This window comes from Psammomys obesus, unplaced genomic scaffold, assembly GCF_907164565.1.
Source record: "Psammomys obesus unplaced genomic scaffold, mPsaObe1.curated_primary_1811, whole genome shotgun sequence".
Classification (NCBI taxonomy): domain Eukaryota; kingdom Metazoa; phylum Chordata; class Mammalia; order Rodentia; family Muridae; genus Psammomys; species Psammomys obesus.
The window spans coordinates 5188233-5215212 of NW_026585626.1; the positions used below are offsets into that span (position 1 = coordinate 5188233).

General features: G+C 48.8%; 2 protein-coding genes across 4 annotated transcripts in view; one reads left to right on the plus strand and one right to left on the minus strand.

The window, feature by feature from the left end:
* Nucleotides 1-5386: 5386 nt before the first annotated feature.
* Mrps18a (mitochondrial ribosomal protein S18A) lies at nucleotides 5387-22665 on the plus strand. The gene is made up of 6 exons (XM_055612792.1): nucleotides 5387-5504; nucleotides 12382-12413; nucleotides 15898-16005; nucleotides 19035-19158; nucleotides 19362-19431; nucleotides 22231-22665. The coding sequence occupies exons 1-6, from the start codon at nucleotides 5393-5395 to the stop codon at nucleotides 22373-22375; spliced, it is 591 nt and encodes a 196-aa protein (XP_055468767.1). The 5' UTR covers nucleotides 5387-5392; the 3' UTR covers nucleotides 22376-22665.
* A 56-nt stretch (nucleotides 22666-22721) lies between these two features.
* Nucleotides 22722-26980, minus strand: part of Rsph9 (radial spoke head component 9) — a 14571-nt gene continuing 10312 nt past the window's right edge. The window contains exons 5-6 of one of the 3 annotated variants that reach the window (XM_055612771.1): nucleotides 23100-23225; nucleotides 22722-22961 (exon numbers count right to left, since the gene is read on the minus strand). In XM_055612771.1, coding sequence (XP_055468746.1) covers nucleotides 22957-22961; nucleotides 23100-23225 — 131 coding nt within the window. In that variant the 3' untranslated portion in view covers nucleotides 22722-22956. Of the gene's footprint in view, nucleotides 22962-23002; nucleotides 23226-26980 lie in introns of those variants that run through there. The other 2 variants (XM_055612780.1, XM_055612762.1) reach the window with 2 other exon arrangements.

Sequence of the window (26980 nt, forward strand, 5' to 3'; positions counted from 1 at the left end):
CAAACTCACAGCCTGGTGTCTTTGACAGTCGGTTTTGTATCTGTAAAGTCAGAGAATAATTCTATTAAGTGATACTCTAAACCGGTGGTTCTCAACCTGTGGGTTACGATCCCTTTATAGGGGTGTCGGATAACCCTTTTACAGGGGTCAACACCAGATAGTATTCATATTAGATATTTATATTATGATTCATAATGTTAGAAAAATTACAGTTATGAAGGAGTAGAGGAATAATTTTATGGTTACGGGTCAGCACGTGAGACACTGTATTAAAGAGTCACAACTTGAGAAAGGTTGAGAACCACTGACTTAGATGAAAGAGATTCTTTCTAGCCCAGGCTCACATATGCTGCTTTTAGAATTTAGTCTCAGCTGGGAGTAGTGGTACTGTAATCTCAGCACTCTGGGAGGCAGAAGGAGGCAGATCTCTGTGAGTTTGAGGGCATCCTGGTCTACAAATTGAGTCCAGGACAGCCAAGGCTACACAGAAAAACCCTGTCTCAAAAAACAAAACAACAACAAAAAGAATTTATTTAGCCTCAACCCAGATAGAGAGCTCTAGACCATGCCTGCGCTCTCACCTTGAAGCCTGCAAGGAGAATACAGGCGTTGGCAATAATACTTGTAGATGTTTTCTAAGAAATTCCAAAAGCCAGTATTTGTCAAAGCTCATTATTTTGGATACCTTGCTTTATAAACTATGCTTCTAAAGAACCAATATACTTTAAATGGAATGCTCTTAAGAATCATATTTGCGGCTGTCAGAATGTGATGACCTAGAGCTTTGCCCATTGACAAAAGGAGTAGAGTTGGCTTCGGCCTTCTCTGTCAATTCAGTCTGTGTTACATGTAAATTATTTATGACCGATTTGACATGCCTGACTGCTTTCATAGCTCATGTGTTGGTTGACTGTAGAGAATGAAAATGTTGATATTTTTAAGAGGTTCTGTTAATAGGGTTAATTTAGAAATGTTTGTAAAGTGAATCATTTACTCTTGACAAGGCAGTCACTGACACAGGTAGTAACTTAGAATGTTCTAAGAGAATGTTCTAGAGAAATGCCCATTGAGGAGAAATCAAGGCAGGTTCTCTCTCTGGGAATGTACTTTTTAAGTTAGAAGTAACTTCTTTTAGGGGAATACAACTTAGAATTATATTGTCTCCTTATACAGCCTGGCAATATAAAATACACTTACTGTAAAATGTTGGAATATAGGTATTATAATTTAATGTTAACAAAAATGTGCATTATCATGTTTTCTAAAAGATAAGGTCACGTAACATAAGAGTCCCACTTTTTAAAATTTTTACCTTAGCAAATTGTTTCTAACGAGAAATTGTGTCTTACTTGGATACTCCATTTTCATTCATTGAATAACAGTTGATATTGTTAATATTAGGAACAAATGTACACAGTTTATCATAGGTGAAAGCAAGGAATATCACTTAGACACCTTCTGTTCGGATTCATTCCTTAGATGCTGACTTCGACTGGCGTCTTTTACAAAGCTTCCAGCTTGTTCCTCATGCAGGGACTGATGTAACAAACAGCCCATTACAGCTGCCTTCTCCTTCTGCAGAACGTGGTCCTGCCACGTGTCCAGCTGCGGTTCGCTCCTGTCACTCTTGATGTGAAAGTTTTCTTCTTTGTCTCTTAATGTTCCCCCACAACTCCCGACTTACATGTTCTGGATTTTTGCTGACTGTTAAATTTTATCATGATCCCTTGGATGGAACTTCCTCTGAGGCTCTCCAACTGCTCCTTCCCTCATTGACCTCTGTCAAGCTTAAAACGGTTACTGAGACACCCCCAAGCCCCTAACGGCAGTTCGGATGACTTTTAAAAGGGGACAAGTGAGTCATGGGCCATCTAACCCATCCCTCTTCTTGTCATTGTCAACATTGTTTTGGGGACTCGGAACTGAGACAGCTGGACTGAAGCCTTCTTTGCATCAATTAGCCTTTCCATCTCACCAGCTCGGATCAGCTTCACATCCTCAGGACCAGCTCGACTCCTCAGCTGCTGCCGGGCTGCACTCCCTCCTGATTAAACTCACACTTAGGTTTTTAGCCCATCTTTCAAACGTTTTGCTTATAGAGCTTAACCCTGTACCCAAATAAAATCTGAGATCACTCAATATTGCACCCTACAAGCTCGTTTTCTTCCTTTTAGATGTTGTGGAGAACTTGACTAAAAAGAACCTCCTTTCCTTTCAGCCTGGGATAGATACAATTCTTTATATCCTCTATTTTCTCCTGTTCCCTTCCTTGATGCTCCCTGCCACTTCTGCTAGCTCGTTTTAGTCCACCAGTCCTGGCAAAGGGACTAGACAAAGTCTCCTCCATGCCCACTTCCTCTCACTGGTCCTCTCATTTCTCCCACCTCTGTTCCTCCCTATCCTTCAACCTTCCCAGAAAACCTCTCTCTTCTACCCCACTCTGGGCCCTCTATGAATTATTTTCCTGTGTTCTTCATGAGCACAGGATGACAATCACATGATCCACTGAAGCAGATAAATTAAGATATCCCCCTACCACATGACTAGAAGATGCCCTCTTCAAAGGACCCAGCACTATTCCCTCTGACAAAGACCCTTCTCAACGGAACACAGCCATAATGCCCCTGCCCTGCATTTTTTATATCCTCTCACAGTTAGGAATGATAGCTTCCTACTGAGAGACAACACTTTCCAGCTTCCATTTCTGGCTATAGAAGCCATTTCCACCACTTTAAGGGCCTACATATCCTCTTCCTCTGTAGGCATTTTAGCCATCTACACGCGTGCAAGACAAAATGCTTCCTTGCCAGGTCCACCTATGGTCAGACCAACCCTTTCTTTTTTCCCACCCTCTGTCTTCTCTACAGCTGCTTTTTAATAATCTAACGATCACAGCACCCACAAGATGTGGGGGAGCGTCTGTATTAGACAAAGTAAACAGGTTGACCTAAGACACCTCTGTCAGGGGCTGGTGATCAGCCTTGGGATCAGTCACCTCCCTAAAGGGTGCTGGGTTCTGCTTAGTAGAGGTCCCAGGGATGAAGCAGCCAACAGCTGGAGTGGCTCCAGTAGCAGCAGCAAAGGGCAGCGCAGCTCGCTGGCCAATATTTCCGGAAATGATGTGACAGCCACAGAGTTCCCAATGGTCCCAATGGCTGGAGCTGCCAGCAACCGCAGTTCCCAGGTCCTATCCAGATTCACGATATAGATGCCATCATTTTTCCTTTTGTGAGTGTACTGTTCTATCTGAAGCCAAACTTGGTGCCACCCAAGCCAGTTCCCGCTGCAATGAATTTGAGAACACCCTCCTCCCCCACTTGAAGGATATCAAAGGCTTCCTCCAGACATTGTTATAACAGGAATCAAGAATGACACCATCTGGTCCCCTCCCTGGACATGGCAGAAAGGGATTGTTTTTATTTTATGTGCATACCTGTTTGCATGCATGAACGTGCAGAACTTTCATGCCCGGTGCCCTCAGAGACAAGAAGAAATGGCCAGATCCCCTGAGACTGAAGTCATAGGAGGTTGTGAGCTGCCATGTAAGCTCTAGGAACCAAACCCTGATCCTTTAAAGGGTAGCCAGTGCTCTTAACCACCGATCCATTTCTCCAGCGTCCCACAACATAATTTGTTTACAATAAGCTAGAAAAGATAACATGGGAGGGGCAGGCTTCTAAATGTTTTAGTCTACAATTGTTGGGTGGGGATTTGTTACTGTCCAAGCCTCGGCTCAAGAAATGAATAAGAAACAAGGAATGTGGTTTAAACAAAACAAAAAAGCAGGAGTTATGGCTCAAGGTTAATTGGAAACTAAAGAGTCAAAGCTGTCCTGATCTTGTTGGGAGCACCTAGGAAACTTCTGGAAACTTCTGCTTCTTTTCATCCTTTTTCTTTTCTTTTTATTTGGCTTTTAGAGACAGGGTTTTTCTGTATAGACTTAGCTGACCTCCAAACTCACAGAGATCCACCTGCCTCTGCTTGAGTATAGGTGTGTTCCATCAAGCCCAGCTGAACCTTCTGCTTCTAATCCATGTGTCAATCAATCCCATCTTAAATGACCTTTCAAGTTTCTTCCAAGTATCTGCTTTTGCTCAGTGTAGTACTTCCCCTGTTGTTTTTGTCTATAGTGATGCTACAAAGTTCCTTCCACAGCAACTGGTTGCATCTACCTAGCAGCAGGATACTAGTACCAACTAAATAACAGGCCTTTCCCTCCCTGTCATCAGAGGACTTGCTGTGTCATTTAATGGACCTATTTTTTTTTTTTTTTCTCACCAGAGAATCAGAATAACATAACTAAGGAACCCTCTTTAGGCTAATTTGGATAAGAGTTGGGGAGGACCTTACCAAGAGGAAGAATTGAGATGTGAATGATTTTTCCCTTCTTAGGTAGCTCAGGAGAATATCCTATATGTCCTGAAAGAGGAAAAATTAGGAAAATTTATTTTCTCTTCGGTATTTTAATTGTATAAGGCAAATACGTCAAGCTTGTGAAAACAGCCATCTCCATAACTGTCCTGTTTACTAGCTTATATTTATTGAGCATGGATGCTTTAATCTACCTTTGCAACAACCTGTTTTATAAAACAAGTTCTACCTATTCTCTGACAAGAATATATTGTATGACTGTATCATTATTTTGTGTTATTAAACATATCAGACACTGTGATAGGAGCTGGGCACATGAGAGTCAACAAAATTTTTTTCAATGTTTCCATGTTGTTTTGTTTTGTTTCTTGTTTTTCTTGGAGACAGTATCTCACTATATAGACCTATCTTGGAACTCACAGAGATCCACCTGCCTCTGTCTCCGGGGTCCAACTGTGTCAAACACTAAGCTGTTTCCAAGAACCAGTCTGGGGGAGGTCAAGGTCGTTTTCACAGTGAATGAAGTTTGAAGTGCACCCTAACACAGCATTTACCAGGTCGCCAAAGACTAGACAGAGGATAGGTGGTGCCAAGAGCTGGGAAGAAAGTGTGTATATGAGCAACAAATATTGGCAGGTGGGAGGGAAGGTCAGTTCTATTCCAGGTCTGCTGCTCTGAGAGCCAGAGTTAATGAACATTTCAATCCGTCCTGACAGGCCTAGCCTCCAAGGTAAAAACTGAACGTCTACAGCCGGCTAGCAGAAAGAAAAAGTACTGAAACGGTGTGGTGTGTAATTTACTATGGGAAGACCAGGTTCTGGCAGCCGGAGGAGCTCTCCTGGACACTGACAACAAAACACAGGCTTCACACAAAGCCGCACCTTTTTGAAAACACCAACTCGCGACTGAAACAGAAGGGATGAGGAACCACGAGAACACCACCCGCCGCTCGCCGCACAGCGGCTGCGCACGCCCCGCTCCGGAAGCGGAAGTGCCCAAAGAGGTCAGGTGTGTTTCCAAGATGGCAGCCTTCAGGGCGCTAGTGTCCGCCTGCGGGCGGCAGCTGCAAGGTTTCCTGGCAGGCCCCGCCGCGACCGGCTGGTTATGGCTTCCAGCTCGTGGGTTGAGAGAAGGTGAGTCCCAGGACCCAGCGACCTCCGTAACATGAGAACGGCGACAGGAGACTTCCGCCAACTCTGCTGTGCCTCTCTCTTCTGCGCGATTCTAGACATTGGAGGTGCTCCCCTCCGCGGAGCGCTTAAAAGCCCTTCCAGACCCTGGCGCTGATGCTTCACCCCCCCCCCCCCCCCCGGTTCTTAGTGTCTACCGAAAGTAAAGGAGAAAGGTCTGGTCATTTAAAGACAAGAGTATCTCGGGGTTCAGAAAAGCTCTAAAGGGTTGAATGTTAATTCTCCCATATTTTCCTAATAGTCCCTTCCTTGATTAAAGTATGCCCAAAGCCTACTTTTTTGTGAGTAGGTGGTGGCTTTGTCTACCTAGCTACTAATCTGAGAGATGGCAGCCAAGGTGCAAAGGCAATTGCCAAATGTTACCTCAGCGTTTCATTAATATTAAATATGGAAAGGTAAGCAGATTCTAGCATTAACTGAGAGGTTACTGATGGCCGAATGCCGTGTGTAAGTCAAGCTGTGTAAAGGGAGAAAGCATAGTTTTCCTGTGATGCCTGGGTTCTAATGAAAGTTATCCGTTTGCATGAAAGTACAGTAAGATTCTGTTACCGGAAATAGCAAAATCAGTTAGAAATGTTCATAAAGAGGATGTTTCTTGACCAAGCTGGTAAAAGAATGGAGTCCGGCAGAGTGAAAGGGTCTTTCTGGATATTATCTTCCTTTGTTTTTTGTGGGAAGCAGGAAACAGTGACCGATGGGGCATGGGAACTCACTTTTAAAATTCTAGCACAGTACTGGCCAACCAGGGAATATTAGTTAAAGTTGAAAAGTAACCAATTGAAAAGAGTAATCATTATTGACAGAGAGAGCAGAAAAAGAAAGAGAACTCAACCTCTCAAGTTCTGCGATTACAGGCATAACCATTATACACAACTTAGAAGCAGTTTCTTTTTAGTTTCACGCAGTAATTTCATGAAAAGTGGCAGATAAGCTGGGTGTTGGTGGAATGATTGCTAAGAAAATAAAAAGTCCAGATAACTGCCGGGGTAGAGTCAGATTAACTCATTAAAAAAGTCACTAAAGAGATCTTGTGAATGACAGAATGGGCTTGGATAAGGTGTTTCAGCCTATTCCCACGCTGTAACATTGGGGCTTAAGCACATAACATTTTTGAAGGTAACTACTGTCAGTTGCTAGCAGTTCCAAATTTCATATCCCTTATGAAATACAGCATTAAAACGTCTTTTGTTTTTTGAGACAGGTTCTCACTGTGTAGCTTTGGCTTACCTCCAACTTGCTATGTAGACCAAGCTGGCTCTTAAGTCACAGAGATCCACCGGCCTCTGCCACCTGAGTGTAGGCCTGGTGTGCTGCCACACGTGGTGGGCCTTGACAGTCCTTCACTGTGTTTCTTTATTATGCTTATATAGTCTTCTCTTTGAAAAGATAAAGAGGAAATCAGGAGGGTTAGTTTCTTGTGTAATTAATTGGTTTAAAGCAGGAGTATTTGAGATTTCACTTAAGAAACCTGTTTCAGACAAAGTTTTGCTAACTAGCCTTGGCTAGGTTATAACTTTCTAGGTAGACCAAGCTGGCCTCCAACATCTGGCAGTCTCTGCCTCCCAAGTGCTGGTATTACAGTCATGCAAAGAATTTTGTTTTAGATTATTTATACAGTATTCTGCCTGCATGTATGCCCACACACCAGAAGAGGGCATGAGATCTCATTATAGATGGTTGTGAGCCACCATGTGGTTGCTGGGAATTGAAAGCAGGACCTCTAGAAGAGCAGCAAGTGCTCTTAACCTCTGAGCCATCTCTCCAGCCCCAAAGGATTTTTTTTCTTTTAACTGGGGAGTTTGTGGAATGGTGAACTATGTAATCAATCTTTGGAGTGGTCTTCTCTACAGATGCTTGGTTGGTAACATTCCTGTCTATTAGCCACTGCTTAGACAGTGTGGTCTAAAGTCTAACTATTAAATTGAATTGCCTTTATGTGAAAGTACTGTTGTGTTCAATATTCTTTTGAATCATCCATCTCTAAACTTTTAAATGAACCTTGTGGCTTTTCTACCTTTTGGTAAGGCACACAGCTGATTTTCATTGGTCTAGCTAGTATACTTGTCGTTCAAATAGTATTGTACGTATCAAATTTAAGGTGTGGAAAACAAGCCGAGTCTCTTGCTGAAAATATTCAAGCATCTTGAATATTGTCAAAGATAAAACTACATACCTGTAGTAAGACTTCATGAGAACCAAGTACCCGTGTTATTACTGTAAACTTTCCAGTGTATTGTTTCTCAGTGAGGGTGCACATCCATTCCACTCCTCCAACCCCCAAAACACTTGGCAATGTTTAAAAACTCTTTCAGTTTTCACAACCAGTACTACCAGCATCTGATGAGTGGATATTAAATGTCTTACAAAACATATGCAACTCCACAACAAAGAACCCCCTGCTCCAAAATGTCAGTTGTGCTGATGTTGAGATAGACTGATATAAAGTTTTACAAGAGGGCTAGGTATAATGCATGTACACACACCTTTTTTGGAGGGTTGGGGCCCACAACGGAGTCTCTCTGTATAGCCCTGGCTGTCCTTAAACTCACTCTGTAGAGCAAGCCAGCCTCAAACTCAGAGCTTCACCTGCCTCTGCCTCTCAAGCTCTGGGATTAAAGGCATTCCCCACTACTGCCTGGCTTGATGCACACCTTTAATCTTGGCATTTGGAAAACAGGCAGAGAGAGGTGGATCTCTGTGAGTTGTAAGGTCGGCCTGGCCTACGTAGAGAGTTCCAGGCCAGCCAGAGCTACACAGTGAAGCCCTGTTTCTGAGACGGGGCAGGAGGGGAGTGATTGGCAGGTACATACAGGCCCAAAGTGACAGTGAGTCGATTATGGAAGAAGCAAGACTGAGGGGGACAAATTCCATTGTAATTCCTCAGTGCCTTTTTGCAGTAATGTGCTAGGTTTTCCATAAAACATCTCCTTAGTCTTCCTTAAAGGTAGATGTTAGCTGTCTTTATTTTGTGACTGGGGGGATGCAGTTGTAAAGATTCAGCAGCTTGCTTAATGTCAGCTCTAAGTAGTAGAGTTGAGAGTAGAGGCAGAGTCATCTCTCTCCAGTGAAATACAAACTTGGGGCGCCATGGCAGGCCCTCCCTCTGGTTCCCTCCTTTCCTGAAAGGCTCTTACTTGCCAACGAACATGTAGTGATTTCATCGATGACAAGGTCAGATTTAGCAAGGATTGTGTTAGAAACTTCCCGCCTTAACACCCTTGTGAAGCCATGCACACTTGAGTTAACAACCATGATCTTCAGACAGAGTGTGCAGAAATGGTGAAAGGCCAAAGGGAATCTGCCTCATCTCTTACAGAAAGCAAAAAGGAGCTGTCTGATATGGAGAGCAGTTGTATAGCAAAAACCTTTGAGAGGAATGGGTAAGTTGCTGGGGGGTGTGGGGAAGGGGGATAAGATTTCAGCACTTTGCTAAAGGAAAAATTTGTTAAGAAGCAATGAGACTCATTCTAAAGCCCGAACAGGGACATTCCATCAGGAACTGCAGGGAAGAGAAACAGAGATCCCTTTAGAGAGCCAGAAACTCGAATGATGAAAGCTGAACTGAAGGAGGTGCAGCACTTGAGAAAAGCAATTAATGGCCAAAAGCCCAAGCAGTCTTGGCTGGCAGGGCAGAGGGCTGCCTCCAGCCACTCCTTGTAGTCTGCTTAGATCTTCATTTCCAGAGATCCCTGAGACCTTGGTTTCTTCAGCTGCACCCCGCCATAATTTGTCTTCCCTCACTGCCTGCTTTACTAAACAGTTGAGTCTTTATATAGCCACGGTTCACTGTGGCTGTGTTTATTTGTCTGTCAAGGGCTTCTGTACCCATTACAGTCTCAACATGACTGCTGCAGGCTGCTATAATTCAGTTGTCTTGGACTCCATCCTAGGAGTATTTACTGAAGCACTCAGAGGACCTCTTTATGAGGCATAGGCTTTATTACAGTGACGTTTCCATACTTGCTTTTCTTCCCTCCTCCAGAGCAAAGCCTGTGCCTTACCCTTCGGCTGTTCCTCTGCCCAGGAGGTAGAGCGAGCCTGTTACCCACTTTCTGATTGCGTGGACTGCCTCACTTGGGACAGATCATCTCATGCATATGAGGAGTGCCTATCTTGAGAGGTTTCGCCTTAGTTCTGCTTAGAAAGCAGTGCATCTCTGGTGGCCTACTTCATGCTGACAAGTCTCAGGACTCAGGGGTGGTTGCATTTTTCCTAAACAAGTTTATATCGGTGCCTGAACCTTAGTCCAGCTTTTCTTACCCACCTTCTCTTGAATGGAGAAGGAGCCTGAGACAAAATGGATCTCGGGTTTTGTTTGGTTTTGTCATGTTTTGCTGTGCACACTGAAAATCAATACTATTCTTGATTGTTATCTCCTCTCTCCAGGCCCCAGCCAGGCCTTCTCCCCTGCGCTAACTCCCCACACTGATTAGTCCCTGTCTCCTGTGAGTTCCTTTGGTCATTCCTCTGCTTTGACAGATTGTCTCTCTTAGATAAGCATCTGCCTATTGTTTTACCCACGAGCTTCTAGAAGGACACTCACTGGCTTGCAGTTGCTGTGGGAGTGTTTGTGAACAGTGGAGCTTGCCATGGGCTTTGATCTCTATTCCAGGGGCCGGTGGGATGACTTCAGGGTTTGGGTCTTTGCCGAGAGTGATGTGTGTTTCGTTAGACTTGTTTACCTCATGGTTAGGGCCCAAGTGACTGGACCAAGAAGGAAAGCACATGTTTATGCTCTTTGTGTTCAGGCCATTGTCCTGGTGCTGACTTCAGTGTTATGAGAACGCCCCTCTACTTTTGTTTCCTGGGACTTCTCAGAAACTTACCCCACACACACCTGTCCTTGTTCCCATTCGGTTACCCTCAGGCCCTCCCCCCAATTTGAGCTTTCCAAAGTAACGAGGTTTCTAGGGTACCTGGGGTCATCTCTGGGCTGGAGATCGGCCTGCCCTCTGCTCTCCCTGATCCCTTGTGTGGGCCATTCTCCAGTGGACACATCACGGTGACCTTCCCTCTACAGCTGTGCTGGCTTCTAGGCTGACGACCAGTTTGAGTCTCACCCACATCCCGTCCCTGGGCTGGTGTCTCCTCTGGACAAGTAGAACCGTGTGTGAAGTGACGCAGTTTCTTTTACACGAGGAACCTAGTTTGCTCCGATTACTGGCTATAGTGTTCTCCAACGAAAGCCTCTGGGTTTTTCTGGCCATTGTTTCTCTTTTCTGTGTCTGCAGTTGGACACGGAAGGCTCTCAGTTTGCTTGTTTTGGAGTAACGATTCTTTCTGAATGGTTTGCCCAGCAAACAAATGAGGACTAATTCAGGCAGCCTGTGTTCAATTAGGTGTCGGTCACAGAGCTCAGTGGTCACAGATGCTGACAGGGGCTCTGGTTGGGTTAGCATTGCCTTTTTTTCCTCAGGCCCTCTTCATTGTTTATATTATGTTTTTGCAGAAGCTGTATATGTTTATTTTAGAAAATATGTTAGGCGAAAAGAAAAAACAGAAGTGCCCCCTTTCACCTCTGAGGTATAGCCAGGTCTCTAACACACCCCACAGCTGCCTGTGAGCCTCCTGCAGCCCATGGCCAGTGTGTATTTGCAGATGGATACTTCTCCTGGGAGAGATCTTTAGTGCCCACCGGATTCTTAGCGTCAAGGACCTTACCACTTTTCTAATCTATAGTATTTCTTGTGTTAGCCAGAGCTGAGTGAAACGACAGTTTAAGTAGGGTTTTAGTATCTGGAGAGACAGTTTGCAGATTATGTGGACTTAAGCTTCCTGTTGTAGCAGTTAACAGTTAAGACAGTGACAATTATTTCACTCTTAAACATAGTATTTATTGAGCATTTGCTGTGTACCAGTTCTTACAAGCAGTATTTCTAAACAAGCCAGGAATGTGGGAGACTCTCCAAGAACAGTTGCTCTATGTGAGCCAGCAGCTCTTGAGTATCAGTGGCCTTGTCATTCGGTATCCTAGTTAGGTGAGATGGGAAATATGTGTAGCCTGACAGATGTGTGCAGCTGATGTTCTTGCCTCCGCTTTTCTCTTGCCCACCTCAGGCATCAATAGGCCTGGGCTGCCCTCAGGGTAGAATAGCAGTGTTCCTGAAGCCCTGCTGAACCTGCTGTCTGCAGGCTCCAGGATGCAGGCTTTTCCATCTCATTTCTCTGGTACAGTAACAGAACATAACCCTTTAGGGAAAGATGAAGAAGGATGGAGGCGAGGATTTCCCTCATGGCCAGTTTGATGCAGTCTTGACACAGGATTCTCAGGATACGTCTTTAGGAGTGGGTTTCTCTCACTGATAAGCCACCGTTGGAAAACAGACAGCACTGTGTTTTAGATTGCAGACCCTCCAGAGACAGAAGCCACGTCAGTCTGCCTCACTCTGCAAAGGAGTATGTGCAAGCAGTACTTCTGATCCTTTCAAGCCTGCTGCTCCAAAGCTTTTGGGTTACTTTTTTAGCCCAGGCTGACCTCAAACTGATAGCAGTTTTCCTGCTGCAGCTATTCAGTTTGCTAATTCTTCTAGACAGAATCAAGATGAATCTCCGCTTCAAAACACACACACACACACACAAACTAGCCTGGATCCTTAATCCCAGAGAGATGCTGCAGCCCGGGTGTCCCAGGCTTGCCCACAGCCAGCCTGTAGGGCATAGTGCCTTGGCACTTGGGGGTGAACCCTGTCCCCAGCAGGGACCGTGGGAGAGTACAGACTGGAGGCTCCTCTCCTCTGCCTATGTAGAATTTGAGCTGTTATTTGAAACTCCCTGTTCCTTATTAAATGGCTGACCTAATTTTTCCCCTTTATCTCTGTAGTGGTGGAGATCCAAGAAGGGAAGACGACTATAGTAAGTATCGCTGCGTTGGCCACTCACGACCTCCTTAACTCTCGGAGCCGCCTGCCTGCTCCTCTGAGGGGTAGAAGGAGGGAGGCCCAATCTGGACTCCTGGCTCCAGGATCTGCTCCCTCGGAGACCATAAATCCTGAAGTCTACTATTTTTCGGGCTGTGTGCCCTGGTATGGTTAATCAGGAACAGTCGCTGTGCCTGGGCTGAGGTATCTGTTGCTTGATTAAAGTGACCTTTTGTATGACAAAGTCTCAGGGGTCTTTACTAATATGTTCTCTGGCAGATAATAAATCAGTTTCCTAAAGGGGAAACTAAGGCAGCATCACAAGCCGACGAGTTAGTTGGCCCAGAGCCAGGGGCCTTGCCTCCTGTCTGGAGTGACTAAGTACCCTTACGTGATGCTTTAAGAGTTGACAGTCCCTAGGCCCTAACCTCACTAGCTGGTACCGGCTTTGTTCTCTGTAAGAAAGCTAGAAGGAGCCTTCTACCCTCCCACCCCCCTTTCCCTCACTGGGCCCATGTCACCTCCCTTGGGGAGTCAGTCATGGGGCCTAGATTATCTCATAATCCTTAAAAGACAACCTTGTTTTCACATGGCCTTCTATCCCTCCAAGAAATTCCCAGCCACCTCACAGAGCTCCCAGAAGGCTCGGGAACTTCCATGTCAACCAGGAGCTTAACCTCTCTGGCAGTCAGCCAAATATAGTCCTCCCCAAGCCAGTCTTATCCCCAGGACAAATCCAGTCATTCTTCTCCCAGAATACCTCCTGGCCTTTCCACTGGTTAGCATCCACCCAATTCTTCCTTTCAGGGAACTCCATCCCCTTGTGGCATTTCTCTAGTTCTCTGATTAAAACCTAAAACAATCTGGGCATTATTGTGCCTATCTGTAATCCCTGTACTTGGAGAATCAGGAGTTCAAGGCCATCCTCAGCTATAGAGTGAGATCAAGGCAAACCTGGGCTACATGAGACCTAGTCTCAAACACCAAAAAGCTAAAACAAGCATTCACTTTATCAACTCTATGCTCAAAAAAAGAATGACATCAGCCTTTTTTGTTTTGTTTTTTTGAGACAAGGTCTCTCTATGTAGCCTTGGCTATCCTGAAACTTACTTTTTGAGACCAGGCTGGCCTTAAACTCACAGAGATCTGCCTCTGCCTCTTGAGTGCTGGGAGTAAAAGTGTACACCATCACACCCAAGCTGACATCAGACTTTTGAAGTGACACCTTGCTTCTGCTTTTCTGGGTACAGAGTACTCAGTGCTAAAGAGAGTGTTCCCTGTCCGCTGCTACTGCAGCTGCTGTCCTGGGTCCAGCTTTTTTTCCGGCATGTTAGAATACCCATTATTCTTCTGTTGGCTGTTTCTGCTTCCTCTTAAAGACTCCGGCAGACCATGTCTGGCTGTCATCTACCACATTCAAAACTAACTAGTTCACCACCAATAACAGCATCTCTCTGAGAATCTAATCCATTAGACATTCAGAATTAAAGGCTTCCTTCGCAGCTGACAGTGCTGCTCACCTTGACTTGAAATGTAAAGAGGGTTTTTCATGCAAGGCATTGGATGTGCTGTTTGTAAAAGGAACCTGGAGACACTGTGGCTCTGGGGCGAGCCAGTGCGTGTCTGGTCAGGTGCTGCTGTAGCTGACTGTGGGGGGCGTGTCCTCCAAAATAAGACCTAATGCCTGCTCCACCAAGTTGTGGGAGTTAAATGAACTGGTACATGTGAGCCATTCTTAGCACAGAAGGAGGTGAATAACAGTGAGCCAGTGAGGCCCTCAAGGTCCCTCCCAAGGCCTCCCATGCACCTTCAGTTTTCCCTGGCCCACAGCTTCTCTCTGACGTGTTTGGGGTTGCCATGGTAGAAGTGGGGGTGGGTAATGGTGCCTGGCAGAACTGAGCAGAACTTCTAGCCTCTTTCCCTTGGCCAGTCCCAGCCCAGGGGACTGCGCTGCTTTTATCCCAGTACCTCTCAGATCCATCCTGCTATGCTCTCAAGCTCACCCTCAGAGAGGCTGGAGCTGACTCCTAGATCATTGCTCTAGTATACTTAGCCTTTGCAAGGCTGGGTCACAGGGTACATCCATGGTGGGAAGGTCATGTCACATATGGTGTCTACAGGGTATTTAAAAGGTGTTACCCAAAATGATAGAAGTAAAGAGAACTACAATCCCAGAACTCAGGAAGCAGAGGCAAGAGGCTCACTGCAGGGGTGAGTTCAAGCCAGCTGAGGCTACGTATTGAGACCCTGGTTGTTTTTAGAGGAGGGGTGCACTGTGTTGATCCACCTGTGTTCCCTGTGTGTTCTCGGGAGAGAGAAGCAGCAGTGCAACAGACACCTGCTTGCCTTGCCGTTCGCAGGGTTTCTCAGCTGCACCTTGGCTGGTGTTCGTTGTTGTGAGGGCTTCCCTGTGCATCCTTGTTAGGTGCCCAGAATACCCCTTCCCTGAGCTGTGCAATCAAAAATGTCCCCAGACATGGCCATATGGGAAAGGGGGGGGGGGAATGTCGTCTGGTTGGGACCTGCTAGCATAGACTCTGCTAGCATGGCTCTGTTCCATGAAGCTGGAAACTTCTCTCCTCTGCAGAGAACGTATAGGGTAGGGGGAAGCTTTCTTTGACTAGCACATCTCTATGCCGTTTGGAACTTTTGATATGTATGACCAGCTGTCTGTATATGTACATGTGCATGCGGTTTTCTTGGGAGGCCAGGAAAGGACATCAGATGCCCTTGGAACTGGAATACTGGGAAACCGAAGCCCAGTCCTATGCAAGAGCAGCAGGTATTTGTAGATGGTGAGCCATCTGTCCAGCCCCCATTTAGAACTTTTAACCACGTGCATGTGTTAAAGAGGCGGGAGGAAGCCTGGGGTTCAGGTCCGCTACAACAAACTGCTGCCTCTAGTGCAGCAGATCTCAGCCTGTGGTCTCACCCCCAAAGACTCTCCAGAAACACAGACGTGTACATTGCCATTCATGACAATAGCAAACTTAGAGTCATGAAGCAGCAACAACTGTAATGTTATGGTTAGGGTCACCACAACATGAGGAACCATATTAAAGGGTCAAAACATTAGAAAGGTTGAGAACACTGGTCTAGTTACCAGTTTATATATCTCCATTGTCATTGCTGTTTGGTCTGGCTTTGGGGCAAGAGTCTTTCTGTGTAACCTCTGCTGACTTGGAACTTAATGGTATGTAGGCCAGGCTAGCTTTGGACAGTTTTCCTGCCTCTGTCACCTGGTACTGGGGTTACAGGTATGCATCACCTATCTGGCTACCCAACCACATCCCTGTGGCCAAGGCCCAGCATATAACAGCTACAGATCTCTACCGTGCAGGCAGGCCTGTTAGTTGCTACCATCAGACCCCCAGAAGTACGCTGGCTGCATCAGGCAGGGTGTGCTCGGACTGAGAGGCCTGCATGCCTGACCCAGGCTCTCACACTCTTACACTGGCTTTTTCCCCCCTGCTTTTTAGATTGAAGGTCGAATCACAGAAACTCCCAAGGCGGCTCCAGATCCCCCTAACCCCTCAGGCCAGTGCCCCATCTGCCGCTGGAACCTAAAGCACAAATATAGCTACGAGGTGAGTGTGGACATAAAGACCATTAGCCTGCATTCACTGGTGCCCTCCCCGTACAGTGACAGCTGCATTTCACAAGGCCGTCAAAGACAGCAGCGCTTTGTCCAGTAGCTGTCAGCCTGGCTCTGTGTTAGACTTGAATTAGCTTTAGGAAATTCTGGGCTAGCTGGGCATGGTGGCACACACCTTTGATCCCAGCACTCAGGGAGGCAGAGGAAGGCTCATCTCTGTGAATTCGAGGCCAGCCTGGTCTACAAAGTGAGTCTGGGACGGCCAAGGCTACACAGAGAAACCCTGTCTCAAAAAGAAAAAAAGAAAATTGTCCTGATGGCTGGAAAAATGGCTCAGTGATTAAACACACTGACTGCCCTTCCAGAGGACAGGGCAGCACTTAGTGGATAAAGCTGTACATACCAAGTTCCAAAGAATCCAGTACCCTCTTCTGGCCTCCACAGGTACTGCATGCATATGGTACTTATACATGCATAGCCAACATACCTATATGCATAAAATAAAAATAAATAAAATCTCAAAAAATAAATTTTGGGGTGTTTTTAGTTTTTTGAGACAGGGTTTTTCTGTGTAGCCTTGGCTGTCCTGGACTTGCTTTGTAGACCAGGCTGGCCTCAGATTCACAAAGATCCCCCTGCCTCAGCCTCCCCTAGTGCTGGGATTATAGGTGTGTACCACCATGCCCAGCTCAAATAACTTTTTTTAAAGAAATTAAAAATAAATATGGGGCTGGAGAGATGGTTTAGCGGTTAAGAGCATTTGCGTCTCCTGCACAGGACCTTGGTTAATTCAGCTTCTAGCACCTCCGTGGCAGCTCACAACCACCCATCACCCCAGTCCCAGGGTACTCAGTGCCCTGCCCCCAAGGATACCGAGTAGACATGTGGTGCGTGTACATACACGCAAGCTACTTATGCATTTTGTTTGTTTTTAAAGGAAAATCATTGCTCTTACAACTCAGCCTCAAACAGACCCATTCAGCTTGCCATTTTTAAAGTTCTCATGGGGCTTGACGCCACTGGCTGAGTTTGTGGCCTTGTTCAGAATGGCAGGGGTAGTTCTCACGGGGATGGAATCAGGTCTGGATTTGGCTCCCCTCCCCTTAGGTAACGAGGTGGTTCAGAGTGTGAACTGCAGACACAGGTGAGTCTCCACAGTGGGTCTCCAGACCACCCAATTGCTCTGCTCTTCCAGAACAGCTGCTTCTGGGAAAGGAGATGACCATGAGCATATCCAGCAGCGGGCAGCAGAGCAAGTATGGGGCCTGCTCCGGGGGGCCCTGTCCTGAGCAGTCATGGGCTTTATATAGCTCACTTAGGTTTGGGGCTTTTTGTTTGTTGTTTTATTTTATTTTTGAGTGTGTTTATGTGTGAGGGCACAGAGCACATGCGTGGAGGTCAGTTCTCTCCTTCCTGCATGTAGGTCCCTGGGATCAAACTCAAATAGTCAGGCATGGTGGCAAGTACATTTATACTAGCTGAGCCATTTACCGGCCCTTAGATTTCTGATTGTCCCTATGCAATAGGGACATCTTTGTCCTTGCTTTGCAGTGAGGGAATCTCAAGCATGGGGAATTTAACAAACTTGGCTGCTATTACCCAGCACCAAGTATCGGAGCAGGGACCCACATTCCAGAGCCTATGCTGTGCTAACTGCTGCCCTGCAGACAAGATAGGACCAGTCCTGGATACCCCATACTTGTTCTTCAGAGCTGTCACTGGCGACATGGGCACTCTATTTTGGGGTTTCAGGTGATTCAGGCTCCAGGCCAGTTTGACCTTTGTTGTCCCAGTTCCCCTTTAAGGCACAGGATGACTGAGGGCAGAGATCCTGGTCAGGTGATAAGAGCAGGAAGATCTGAACAGAGTGACCCAACTAATCTCCTGGCTTGGGAGCCTTGGCTTCAGTCCATCCCCAGGCGTGGGGGCAGGAGCAGGGCGCTCACCCTGCCGTGGGTCCTCTGCAAGTAAGTGCAGAAGGCTGAGTTCAGGGCTTCTTGCCTCGTGGATATCAGTGAATGGGCAGAGATGCCTGTGCTCTCAGCTGCAGCTAGGCAGCTAAGCCCCCACCTGCCCAGCCACCCAGTGTCGCTGTCCTGCTGGCCATTTCCAGGAAATTGGTTTGGCTCTGTTTTTCCAGGAGAAGAAATTTAATTCTCTCCAAGGTAAAGGCTAAAGTTGTTTTTCCTTTTTCCCCTTTCCACAAGGAGCACTGTTGGCCAGGCTGTGTGCAACTGTTGGCTGGCTTGGCAGCCTGCAGTGAACAGTGCTGAGGATGCATGCCAGCATGTTAGCTCTGGCTTAGTCCAAGGCTTGTTACCTGCTTCTGATGAGTGCAGGGCTGAGAGTTTCAGGCCTGGGTCCCAGGAGCTGTCCAGTGATCAAAACAAATTGGCAGTCATACAGCAAAGGCACCAGATTGGTAAATGGACGGTGACAGAGGCTGACCTTGGGCCCTGGTAGGGGCAAGTGTTATTTAACCGTTCAAGCCCTTTATGGTGGAAGAGAGGATTGTTCTTTTGACTAGGCTTATTCTGCACAGTTTGTTAGGTGTGTGGTGCTACAAGGAAGCCCAAAGACCCATTCCAATCTGGGTAACAGGGCTTAGGAAATGTGGATTGAATTCTCAGCCCAGTTCCCTCCTCAGCTCATTTGCCTGCCTAGCAACTGAGCAGGAGCAGCCGTCTATGTGAACCTTACCTGTGTCATCTAGATTCTGGGGACTGAGATGGAACGGGCATTTCCTCTCTAGGAAATGCTTGACATGTCCCATCTCAGCAGAGGAAAATGACCCGCAGACATTTTACCACCAAGAAAGACAGGTGGAAAAACAGTCACTAAGCATTTCTGGTCACACTGATGTGTCAGAAGATTTTTGGAAGGGTGCTTGGGAGCCCTTTGGCTGGCAATGGAGAATAGAAATCCTATGAGTTACCATGCTGGGACCCCTGCAGAGAACACCTAGTCCCCAGCATACATGCAAACCCACCTGATGCACATTCAATTTTTGGGTTCCACTAGGATGTGCTGCTGCTCAGTCAGTTCATCCGACCTCATGGAGGCATGCTGCCCCGGCGTGTAACAGGCTTGTGCCGGGAAGAACACCGAAAAATCGAGGAGTGTGTGAAGATGGCTCACCGAGCAGGTCAGGTTACCCGAGGCTAAGAGGGGCGTGGAACTCAGGCTCCTCTTCCCAGCCACTGTCACAGCTGGAGGAGAGGTGGTGAGCGAGTACTGAGCTTATGCTCCTCCCACACCTGAGGTGACCCCTGCTCTGCACTCCCATGGTCTTTACCCTCGTCCTTTCAGAACAATGGTGACTCACACCTTGTATGTTCTTCCACTCAGGTCTGTTCCCAAATCACAGGCCACAGCTTCCAGAAGGATTTGTACCAAAGAATAAGCCCAAGCTCAACCGGTAAGAAGACATGAGTACAATCGACCCAAGCATCCTGTGGATCTCACTGTTCTGAAGAAGCTGTCCCATGGGCCTCGGAGCCCAGGAGGGCTGAGTGTGTGTTGGCTACTCCATTTCCAAGCACACCCATACCTCTTCTGCCATGGCTGTATTGTATGCTGTCTGTCACCTCCCTTCCTCCTCTCTCCTGTCCTGGAGGGTCTGGACACAGGGTCAAGGAGGTTACTTGTTGGGCATAGACTCTGTTAATCCCAGTTGATATCATAGTGCATTGCTATGGGGAAGTCAGAGCACTTCTACAAACTTCGTGTGTCCCTGCTCTCTCCAGCAGTGGGATCATTCATTACAGGGCAGAGCAAGGCCTTAGGCATGGGAGGACTGTCTGATAGAGCCACTGTATACAGCATCCCATCAAAGCAGCCTGTGTATACGCTCAGTCACCACCACTGCTCCCTGGAGTCGTACCGCTAACAGCCTACACAACTTTTTTTGGCATCTTGAGCTATCCTGAGGTCTTCGGGAGAAGAGATGCAAGTCAGGCCTCCAGCAGCAGCAGGGTGGGCAGACCCCTCCTCCAGGGAGAGCAGATTCTCTCCTAACACTCTGTCCTCTTGCAGGTTCCCCTCTCCCTGACGTCACCCTCACGGGCAATTAGATCTGTAATTTTTCCTTGTCCAGAGAAGAGCTGGGTCTGTAGAGTTGAGTCTGCAGTTCTTATGCGCCTACCAGCAGCTCCTCTCTCCCCCTGTGTGAAGCTGCCTGTGGTGATAGTGAGCAAGGCAGATACTCTTCAGGGTGACTAAGGCAGAGCAAGATGGCTCAACCTCCACAGACCTTTGCAGAGATCCTACCAGATCCCAGGTGGAGGCTGGGAGGCCAAGTTGCTAGGCAGAGGGTGTGAGCTAGGGCAATGCAGGCTTGCTTCTTTGTGCCTTGTCTCCCCCCTCCCCAGATGCTGAGCCAGAGCTAGACTGGGCTGTCTTCCAGCAGCCCCAAGGAGCAGGGCGTGCTCTGATCCATTTGGGGGCTAAACCCACCCCGAGCTTTTTAAGAGACAGCCACAGGCCTGAGGACACAATCTATTCTGCCCTTGGGCCTTTGAAGCTAGGCCAGGCTCCCTCCCTTCCATCCGGTGTCCTTTAGTGTGACACAGGATTGATGATGTGTGGGGCTCTTGAGTTGCAAAAGGCCATCCTGGGGGAGGGGACATCCCGGCTCAGAAGGTCCTGCCTCTGTACAAGGGATGCTGTAATTGCACCCAAAGGCCCCTAGGCTGCACTCAGGGCCCAGGCCTTACTCACTCCCCCATGTCCTCAGCACCCTGGTGCAGCATTATATTTTCCAGCAGAGGGGATGGTGTCCCCTCTCATCTCTGTGCTCAGCACAAATGGGGTACAGGCCAGACCTTACTCAGGAGAGGCAAGAAGGGGCTGCTTTAGGAAACCCTGAGTTCTCGCTAGAGCTGAGGTGTTCATAGAGAGCCGGCTGGATGCCCAGCCTACCCCTGTAGGTGGCTGCCCCATGTGGTGCAGGCACAGGCAAGGCTAGCTGAGGAGGATAGCTCTGAACAGTCTGGTCAGCCACGGTCTTCTGACTCCTGGTGAATACCCTATTTCATGGGCCTGCTCCCAAACCCTGTCTTCACCCCTCCCTTTACGGAATGGGAGAGGCCATCTAAAGGGCCAGCTGGAGGTGAGGGGACCTATGCTGGACTAACCTGTTGTCCTAGGACAACTGACCATGGAAACAGCAGCCCGTGTGCATGCAGCACCCTCCGCACAGTGGGTTTCTTCAGCCAGCTAAGGAAAGCCTTGTCTTCCTGCCTCCTGTGCCCAGCACACACGTGGCATAGCATGGATGTCCCATGGCTTCCTCTCTACATGAGCCTAACAGCTGAAAGCCAGGGTCCAGAGGAGCACGCTAGAAAGGCATGAATCAGCAATCCTTTTTTTTTTTTTTTCAGCCAAAAGATGTCAGCCAAAACATAAATTTTAATTCCTGCCAGGAATACTAGTTTTTAAATTAAGACGCTTTTACTTGAGGGTCCCTAGAGGCAGCCAGAGCAAGTCTCAACCTCACATAGAACGCAGAAGAACTCCTGGCCTTTGTGGCTGAACTCTGAGGATAAAGGATGGGCCTTTCTGGTCCTGAGCCAGGTTTCATTATGAACAGAGTAAACTCAAGTCTTGTGCTATGAGCCACTCTTCCAGGAACAATCAGGGCCCAGGCTATCCCCAAAGGAGGCCAGAGGAGGCCATCTTTCCCTGCCCCCTCCTACTTACAGAAACCTGCTGGACTGGGACTGCACCGCTGTGCTTGTCCCCTGCTTCCCATCAGGTTGGGTGAGGAATGGGGTCTTTCAATGATTGAAGTGCCCCGGGGAGGAGTTCCCTGGATGTTAGGATGTCTAAAGGAGCCTAGTGGGATGGTGCAGCCCCCACCTCCAGCCTTTACATTGCATTCCTGTCCTTAGCTTCAGCCAGAGAAGACCTGATTCTCAGCCTCTTCCTCCACCTTCCGCCCGCAGTGTGGATGCACTCTGACAACTCATAAAGATGAAGGGAACTGGGTCTGGGCTGCCTGACCCTGCCCGAACCCTGGCCACAAACTTGTAGCAGCAAGATCTCAGCCATCTGTTTACAAAACAGCAGTTTCTCTGTGGTCGAGTGAGGGGGGTGTCCTTTACCCTTTGAGAAAGGAAAACTGGTAAAAGAGATGGTGCGTGCACTACAGCCTATCCCCGGGGGACGGTGTCCTACTCTTCCTGTCTCAGCAGGCTTCCTTGTGTTCCCTCTACAGCTTCCTGACTCGCTGGGCTCCCAAGTCCGTCAGGCCCATCTACAAAAAAGGCCACCGTTGGGACAAGGTGGGCATGCCCGTGGGGTCACCACTCCTGAAAGACAATGTCTGCTACTTCAAAAGGCCTCTGAAGCTGTTACATTAATGGGAACGGTGCTGCCGAAGACCCTGACTAGGACCTTCCAGATGCTGCACTTGGCCCTCCCACAGGACAGGACCACTGCCCTCCACAAACAGCACAGGGACGTTGGGACTAACTCCTGTTCCCTGGATCTGCCCAGCTGCAGTGTTGGGAGCCAGCGACAGGCAGGAGCTGGACCTCCTGGCCAGCGTGGTCCTCTGACTGGCTTAGGCTGAGGTCGGTGCAAGGGCGGGAATCTTAGCCAAGTTGAAACGCAATAAAGCAGGCTCTCAGCTTCCCTGTGTGCTTACAAATGTGGACCCATGCTGATTTCTAGCTGTGCAGACTGCTCGTCTCTGAGTGGGCCCTGGAGTGTGACTGAATGGGTCCATGTGCCGCACAGATCCCTGTCCTCCGCTGATAGGCATCAGTTAGGGGCCTAATAACTGTTGGTTACTATTAGCTTTCAGTGGAATCCAGGAAGTTCAGCAGGCCCCTGACCATCCCTTCCCACCAGTTTCCACCCATCCACACTGAGTGTCTCCTTCGTTAGCTTCTTCCAGGTCTCTGCCTTCCAACTTCGTGGGCCATTCAGAGCCAGGTGACTAGACTGGGGACAAAATGACAAAAAGCATGACAGAACAAAAGGGCTAAATTGTTGAACTTTATGAAAATAATGGTTAGACGCCACATAAATACCCAGACTGCCCCTCCTACAGCATGAAGGGTAGGTCAATGTTCTTCTCACCCGTGCCTACGTAGATGTAGCCATAGTTCTTGGTGCGGGGAGCGTGGTAGAAGGTGAGGCCTGGCCAGAGCAGGCTGCGCAGCACCACCAGCGCGTTGCCCCTTTCCATCTGGATGCTCCAAGACCCTGGAGGGACGACAGGAGCTGAGGCCTGGCTCAGGTGCCATTGTAAAAGTTGTTTTGCTCCTGCTGCTCATTGTGACACAGAGGGAAGACAGTAAGCTACCAAGCTACCAAGCCACCAAGCTAGGATGTGGGGACAGGCAGACAGAGTGGCTCCTTTCCCTTGCACTATGACTTTGAGCTCCAAGATGGATGAGACGGCTCGAGGCCCAAGCTCAGGTTGGGCCATTTCAGGCCTCCCGCTTCAGTGGTCTCCCTAGCTGCTGGTAGGTGGAGCCATGCTTGGGAAGGGACATCAGCTGCTGAGTCCGCCCTGTGGACTCCAGACAGCAGCTCAGACCAGGCCGAGCCAGAATGACTTGGCTGGAAGGGCCTGATCCAGCTCCAAGGGAGGGAGCCGCTGTGTGGGAGGAAGGAGCCTGGGAAAATCGCCTCTGGATGCAGATCTGGGCTCCTATTCCCCTGCGCACCGAGGCCTCTCCCCCAAACCAGCCACAGCCCTGCTCTGGTCCCTGCCAGGAAGGCAAATAACTTTTGCAGGTTTTGGTGCAGGACCAACCAGTTATGCTTGAGGGCTGTTCCAGAGCCTTCATCAGTTGCCAACTCAGCCCTGCTGCTGGCTCCTACCACATGAGTTTCCCGCAGCCTACCTCCAACCATGGCCCACCCTGGTCACTCCACACCCAGCAGCTTCGCAACTCAATCCCCACCCTCTGGGGGCCACCCTGCATCCAAGAAGCTCATCCCTGAATAGTTAGCTGCCTGCCCAGGTCAAAAGCGGAGCTTTCTGGAAGCATGGAGGTCTGCTGCCCCTGGCCCTGACTCAGCATGCACAGGATGGTGAGATGAAGGCTACACACACCATGTGCTTGTCACTGCTCCAGTCCACAGTTCCATCAAGAAGGAATCAGAACAGCATGTGTAATGGGCCATGGCTGGTGCAGCACCTGGCTGACAGCTGTCCTCTGAGCACCTGAGAACTTTGGCTTTCTTGGTCGTAGGTCTCCAGAAAACACTACTTGAGCTTGAGGGGACATGAGGCTGGAGTATGACAGAACAAAGAGTTCCACGTCCGCCATGTTTGGTCCTTGACAACAAACAGACCCAGGAATATACCATTCTCTAGCCTTAGTCACCCTACCAGGGCCCAGAGCATCATTGGGCAGCTTTCTACAGAGACCTAGTCCCTCCTTGCCCTTGGAGCTACAGCTACATGGCCTCCCTGAGATAAGCAAGACCAGACTGTGCTCTGCCCACCCAGGAAGGCTGGCTTGCAGCTTCCCTTGCCCAAGTGCTGGCCTGGAGAGAACAGCCTGTCTAGGCCCAACCCCACTGCAGCCAGATAGCGCATCAGTTCAGCCAACAGCGTGGTGCCAGGGGACCCCTTACACCAACCAGCATGCCTGGTCACCTCTTGCTCCCAGTAGCCGGGAGCAGAGGCTAGGATGTGTATCTCGGACCCAGAAACATGGGTAAAGTGTGAGGAAGTTAAATACAAGAAACCGAGGAGGCCAGGGCCAAGCAGGCCAAAGGGTGCTAGCTGAGTTGCAGCATGCCGGGGGCCGGCCTCCCCGCCTTCCCTTGCATTCTTGTCATACCCCTGTCCACTCATCCTCCCTGCCTTAGCTCATCATCCAGGACACACACAAATTCTCTCCTCTTTCTTCTCTCTTCTCTGCTCCCGCCCACCACCCCCAGTGTGTCAGCAGACATGTTGCATGTACCTGAGGAGTGGACACTATCGCCTTCACCACTGTCTCAAGGGCAAATATGGAAAAACTAAACCCAGCCAGCAGTGGTTGCCCTCTGAGATAGGAAGCAGTCCAGCGGGCAGTTCACAACCCCAGTTTTCTCCCGTCTCCTCAGACCTGGCTTCCTGTCCACCTCTCAAATACCGGTGCTCTGAGGCTGGGGAGAAAATCAGCCCTGGAACTCAGCGGTAGCCCTATGCAGCTGGCAGGAGGTCCTCCTGGGTTTCCCGATCAGTGTGGAGCCCCAGGCTGGAGTGAAGTGACCTTTCCATCCTGCCACCCATGGAGAAAGGCTAATAATGTAAGAGAGTGAGGGTCAGGCTCAGATCAAGCTGTCAGAGGCAGCAGGTGGCCTATGCCTCAACCCCTAAACTTCATCACACTAAGAAACGGCCAGGGAGGACTGGATAGATGGCTCAGCAGGCTGTTCTTTAGGGGACCCAGGTTTGATTCCCAGCACCCACATGATGGCTGACAACCGTCTTCGTTCCAGGGGATACAGAGCCTTCTTCTGGCCTCCGTGGGCATATGTGGGACACAGGCATACATGCAAGCAAAAGACCTATATACATAAAATGAAATTTTAAAATGACTGCAGGTTCCAGATGGGAGAAGGCCCTATCCCCCTTACCACAAGACCCTCCTAGAGGCTGGGCCCAGGAGATGGGTGTCGTGAAGGAAAACGACACCCCCGTGTCAGCCTCCAATCTAAATAAGCAGATGGCAGGACCCCTGATCACTTCGAAAAGATTTAGGAGAAGAGCCATCTGCACACACACACCTCTAAGGCTGACACCACGTTGCCCATTCTCTTCGGTCTCACCCTATACCATGGGTCCCCACCCTCGAATCACCTCTACGACAGCTTTTTAAAGTCAGTTTTCCAGGCTGCAGGACTTTTGCTGCCCTCTGCTGTCCAAACAGGGCGCTGCACCGAGTGCTTACTTCTGGGACCCCAACCTGTATTTGGTGCTTCCTGCCAGCTCTGCCTCCCCACAAATCCCGCTACCTGCTGCCTCCTCTGAGAGCCCACCCCTCTGTGCTCCTAGTAGAGCCTAACTTCTGTTTCCCATCCCGTCTTGTTGCCCTCAAACCTTCCTGACACAGGAGAGTTGGCTTTCTCATTTCAGGGGCACCAAAAGGGCTTGGCATGTAGCTGCTCCATGCTCTGATGACAGAGGGAAAGGTTAAGGAGTACTGAATGACAGAATACCACTGAGGAATCTGGCTGCCTGACCCACTGCTGGCTGCCTGCTCCACCTGTCTTCCACGGTGCAAGGCCATGGTCAGAGAAGTCCCAGCACCCATCAGGATGATCCTGCCGGGGATCCATCGGCATGAAGATTTCCATCGCAGGGCGTTACACAGCCCCTCGTTGCCAAGATACTGTTCTCCAGCAATATCCACCGCCCCTCCTTTCACCAGTGCTTGTATAGAGAGAAGCTGTAAGCTCCAGGCTTAGCCCTGGAGCTAAGGGCAGGGGACCACGCCTGCTCAGACGTGACAAACCATCTTGAATGATTGCTTCAGACTCAGAAAGCAAATGCTCCTCCCTAAGCAGAAAGAGTTAAGGAGTTCAAACCCCACCCCTCTAGCCAGGCATGGTGTCCCAGGGGACTCCTTCCAGGGTCCTTGACCCCACTCTTCAGTCCAGGCACCCACTGGCATCTGCCAGGCAGGAGAGCCACCCAGCAGCTTTCTTACTAGAAGAAAGTACGGAAGGAAAGCAGGGCTGTGTCTGAAAGGGAGAGATTCATCCTGGCCCTCTTCACTTTCCTTCTGTGGCCAGAAGCCACCTACCCACCACTGTAAGCCACATTCGAGGTGACTTGGCTCGGGTGCCCCCATGTGGCGGAACCCAGATGCTGGGGATGCTCATCCCTGCCCCTGGTGCTGCAGTAACCAGTAGACAACCTGAAGGCTTACTTGCCCCTTCTCTGCCCACCAGTGCTCATTGCCCTGCAATCACAGGCTTTCATCCAAGCCTCCACAGCTTCTCCCACCAAA